Genomic DNA, 4717 nt, shown 5'->3' with positions numbered 1-4717 from the left:
GCGCCTACTTGTGATCTCTGTCTGTCAAATAAATAAATAAAATCTTAAAAAAAAAAAAGAAAAAGAAAAAAAAAGAGAAAAAGAACCCCAAAGACCATACTAGCACCAATGCCAGCAGTGATCAGTACTTGACAGCTCTTAAGTCCCAGGCAAGAAACACCGACTTTAACATTTCTTTAGTGAGAAAACATCTAAATCAACACATATACATTTAACAACTGTCACCATCTTAGGATCCAGGAAATCTGACGCTCGTTTAGAGAAATAGTTTAAAAACAGATAAACACACTGACTGCTGTGTACATAGATTATATGTCTGTCTGGGTAAAGATACACATGGTACATACGCACGCACATAATTTCTTGTACTTCCAACACTTAGAAACCGTAAGTATGGTTAGCTCATACTAAAGATCAGGACAGTGTCGCTCAGATTAACATTAGTGACTCGGCAGTGACTGTGTCCAGACAAGAATCTAGATCTGATTTCAAAGCAAAGCTTTGGCTCTCTAGAAGTTACCACTTCTGGGCGAGGTTTTAATACTACGCTTCCTTCAGCACCATCTGCTGGTAACCTGGGGTCCTTCTACCCCTGGAGAATGCCATGAATGCTCAATTTTGTGAGTGTGCCTTTTTCTGAGAAAAGGTCATGGCTGGGGCGCCTGGGTGGCTCAATGGGTTAAAGCCTCTGCCTTCAGCTCAGGTCATGATCCCAAGGTCCTGGGTTCGAGCCCCACATCGGGCTCTCTGCTCGGCAGGGAGCCTGCTTCCCTCTCTCTACCTGCCTCTCTGCCTACTTGTGATCTCTGTCAAATAAATAAATAAAATCTTAAAAGAAAAGAAAAGAAAAGAAAAGAAAAGAAAAGAAAAGAAAAGAAAAGGTCATGGCTTCCAAACGCTTCTCAAAAGCCCTAGGAGTCTAGACTCCTTCGTGCTAGTGTTCTTCTAACAGCTTTTCTCTGCCTCTCCTTTTGCTGTTCCCATCTGTCCCCTTTGCCACAGTTAGGATGTAGCCTGCAGCCCCTCTTCTCATTCCAAACATGCTGGACTTACAGAAACTGGGCGATAAAACAGTATGGGGAGCGGAGGAATCAGAAAACATGGATTCCAGGTCCCCACCCTCGCTCGCCAAGTGACACAGAATGGGTTACCTGGCCTTCCTGAGCGTCATGGGGCTGAGGCAAGGAGCAAACGACCTGACCCATTTTCGAAGTGCTTAACAGTCCATGGAAGGCTCCTCAGGTCAACCGGGGAAGCATCCAGAGGAATTCCTACTGTATCCATAAGGCTTCTATTACATTTGGTTTTGCCCATTTGGCAGCTTATTTCTCTTGACAGAGTTATCTGACAGCGTTCTCAGCACATTCTTATTTTTTGACAAGTAAGCCAACATCTAATCCAACTCATTCATGTGGTATTTCTCCATGCTTAGGCATCAGCTAGATGAGGCTGGTGTTCTGAGCTCGTGGGAGCCAGCCCTGCAGCCCCTAGAGCGTGGGGTGTGAAGTTTCCCCTCCTCCAACCAAAGCAGCTCTGCTTTTGTATCTGCTTTACATGTCAGGGAAGAAAGGAGCATCCTGGGTTGTGAGACAGAATGCTGTACGCCAGAACTGCACAATCAAACAATGGGTGAAAATGAACAGAACGTAGACCTTACGTAAGAACGCTGATCGGGTCACACACCTCGATCACCAAACATTCAAACTTCTAGAGTACGCGCCTGACACTCCAAAGGCCAAGTGATCATGGGCTTATGCCATGTCCTTAACACACCAGACAATAAAAGCTTAACAAATAGCCCAAGAGCCTAGAATTTCCTTCTGAACTCTGTGTTTGGGAAGAGGCAAACCACTAAAACATCAGGAATTTAGTCAAAAACAAAACAAAACAAAACAAAACAAAACACCACACTCTCCAGGCCAGATGACGTCCTAGGGTCAGGCACAGACTCGGTCTAGTCTTCTCCCTCCTCCCTATCAGAGCTCATCAAACAGGGCACAGTGCAGAGGAACACCAGAGCCCACCCCAGCCCAGTCACCACCCTCCAAGCACCACACAATGACATGTATGCCCTACCTTTCCTAAGGCAAAGGAGAGAATGCAAGAGCTTTAAGGAAAATTTTAGGACAGGGGTATAAAGGAGTTTCTGCTTAATCCTCAGCTAACTATAAAATTCCATTTAGTAAAATATACTCGTACTGTAATAGAACTGTCTCAACTTCACACTTAATGGTTTAAAAATGGCTAGAGTACATTTCTTGATGCTTTTCAATACTTCATCCAAATAAGTTAGGATAATAGAATAGTTATCGTTGCTTTGCTCTTTGAATCCTTATAGAAATTAAACTTGTTGAACAAGGCACCACGGGATGACAGAAATTTGGCTTTCGACTCATTGACTACAGTTGCAGCCAAGATGCTTTCCTTTTGGGAAGCGTAAAGAGATAATGGTTCACATACCAAGCCTTGGCATAACTGCTCCCAGAAACTGCTCATCTTCTTGGAAGTGGTTCTCTTGTAAGGATTCCAGCAATTTCTGCAGGACATCTTGGGGCACTTTGCAGCCGGTGCCCTTCAGTTCAGTGAATCTGGTTAGGCGGAAGCTCTTGTCCAATTCATAACTTTCCGGGTTAAAGGACTCCCGCGTAGACATGGTTCTGGGGCGCACACACCTCACAAATGGGCTCCTCCCCTCCCTCTCCTAGCTGGCTGGTTTCTTCAGAGATCCACCTAGGTCACGCCAAAAAACAAAGACACCATTAAAAGAATTCTCACCAGTATTTGCTAAGAATCAAGTGAATACAGGACAGTGACAAGTAAGTGTAAAAAGAGCTGCAGTCATCAGACCACAGGCACAGGGCGATCAGAGGCCCCAACAGTTCATGACAGTGATGCATAAGCCAGAACAAATCATTTTAAAAAGTGACTGTACCATCACAGACATCTTCTATGGGAGAACCCCTGATGTCTGTGTTGCTGTAACTGTGGCTCTGAGGTGCAGCCAGAACACCTCCCCTGAAGAAGGCACTCTGTGCCAACTGGCACATGACACAAGGCCATCTTGAGCAGTAAGTCCCAAAGGTTCCTCTGGCGGCCAGCATCATGAGAAAACTTCTAGTCACTGCATCTGTCAACCTAGGAGCACTATGGTTTAGAAATTACAAGGCCTGGCTAATGGCACTTTTCTGGAAAACCTTTTAATATCTTCTTTTAATATTGTATCTCACATAGAAAAATAAAATGCCCATTAGACAGACACCCTGCAGGAAAAGGATGCTGATGGAAATGCATTTGATGAAATTTTTTATGATGCTCAATTCAATTTTAGAAAAACATGTTTTTACTCTCAGCCAAAAGTACAAGATGATCCAAAACTAAGGAAGCCTCACTAAAGAACACAACTTGAAAAGTGGAATGGCTGTTTAACACAGCAAGATTAATTTTCTCCAAGAGAGCAGTGGAAAGTTCTCTAATATTTTAATGCAGAGCGCTTTCCTAGAAAGCAAACATCCCGCCCAACCAACCAGTACACACACATCATTGACAAAATAAATACGCTTGCTCCTGCTCATTACGGTGTCACTGCAGACCGAAAATGAGAAATTAAACTGTACTAAATCACTGGCATTTATGGTACTAGGTACCAGTGAAAAGTTTCTAGGGCAAATCCTTCTAAATCTGAAGTCTCCGAGGTTAAACCAGAATCTTACAAGTGCTCCCAGGTTTTACAAACCTCCAGATTGATATTTTATTGGGCATAAGATTACAAACACCCAAGTTTTAGAGTCAGTTTCCCCTATAAAAATTTATGATTAAGAACATAATTCCCATTCAGAGTTTCTGATCTCCTGGGAAGCACATCACTCATTTAAAATCTCTCTGGCGCTCACGCGTGCACACACATACACACACAAAATAACTAAATAAAATAAATCTCACAAAGCCCGAGTATAGGCAGTAATCCAAACTGTCCTCAGAAAAACATGTTTGGGGGCGAGCAATCATTTCGGTTTGAAACCTACAACTCTGCAGGAATAAACCTTCCAAGACTCCAAGAAAACCACCTGTGCAAAGGAGGGTGGCAGGAGAGCAAAGCAAATTACCCAGAGGGGAATTCTGAAGCCATTTCAGAGTTAGGAAAAGTCCAACAGCACTTTGACTTGGAAGAGTTTGGAACAAAACAACAGTGCTTTGCTCACAAAACGCCTCGCACTTAACACCGCCTCACTCCTACCAGAGGGGAAAAAAATCCAACTCACGAGGCATCCAGTTATTTTCCTACCTCCAGCCCTACCGACCCCCCTTCCCCGAAAGAGGCGGGGAATTTGAGCGACTAACTTCCTTTTAAACGTAATTTCTATTTTACCAGATTTTTAAGATAAAAAAAAGTTTAAAACACCTTAAGTCCAGAAAGCATTCAGGCGTCTTAAAATTCGAAATGGAACGAGGGACACACATCCACACTCACATCCAAACCTTGAAAACTTAGTTTTTGGAGGGGGGGGGGGGGGGAGGGGGGGTGCTGGGGGAAATGTAATTAAGGGGGGGGGGGGAGTAAATGTGCAGGGCATGAAGCAGTCCACTCCAACCCAGAAGCCGCCTGTTTACACCTTTAAAACAATGATATGAATATTTAAAGACAACGGTTAACCCTTTCCTTCTCGGCCACCTTTAATTTTTTTTTTTTTTTTTTTTTTTTTTTTTTTTTTTTTTTTTA

The 4717-nt window shown here is 43.3% G+C and overlaps 1 protein-coding gene across 4 annotated transcripts in view; it reads right to left on the bottom strand.

Moving 5' to 3' along the window:
- SEPHS1 (selenophosphate synthetase 1) overlaps positions 1-4717 on the bottom strand; it is a 30159-nt gene that overhangs the window by 24234 nt on the left and 1208 nt on the right. For 3 of the 4 annotated variants that reach the window (XM_032880971.1, XM_032880967.1, XM_032880968.1), the window contains exon 2: positions 2461-2730. In XM_032880971.1, the coding sequence (XP_032736862.1) occupies positions 2461-2653 (193 nt within the window). In that variant the 5' untranslated portion in view covers positions 2654-2730. Of the gene's footprint in view, positions 1-2460; positions 2731-2932; positions 3866-4717 lie in introns of those variants that run through there. The other variant, XM_032880969.1, reaches the window with a different exon arrangement.

This window comes from Lontra canadensis, unplaced genomic scaffold (assembly GCF_010015895.1).
Source record: "Lontra canadensis isolate GAN:19392208 unplaced genomic scaffold, GSC_riverotter_1.0 scaffold72, whole genome shotgun sequence".
NCBI classification, from domain to species: Eukaryota; Metazoa; Chordata; class Mammalia; order Carnivora; family Mustelidae; genus Lontra; species Lontra canadensis.
Note: the sequence above shows the minus strand (reverse complement) of the source record. Positions and strands in the feature narration are given on the sequence as shown.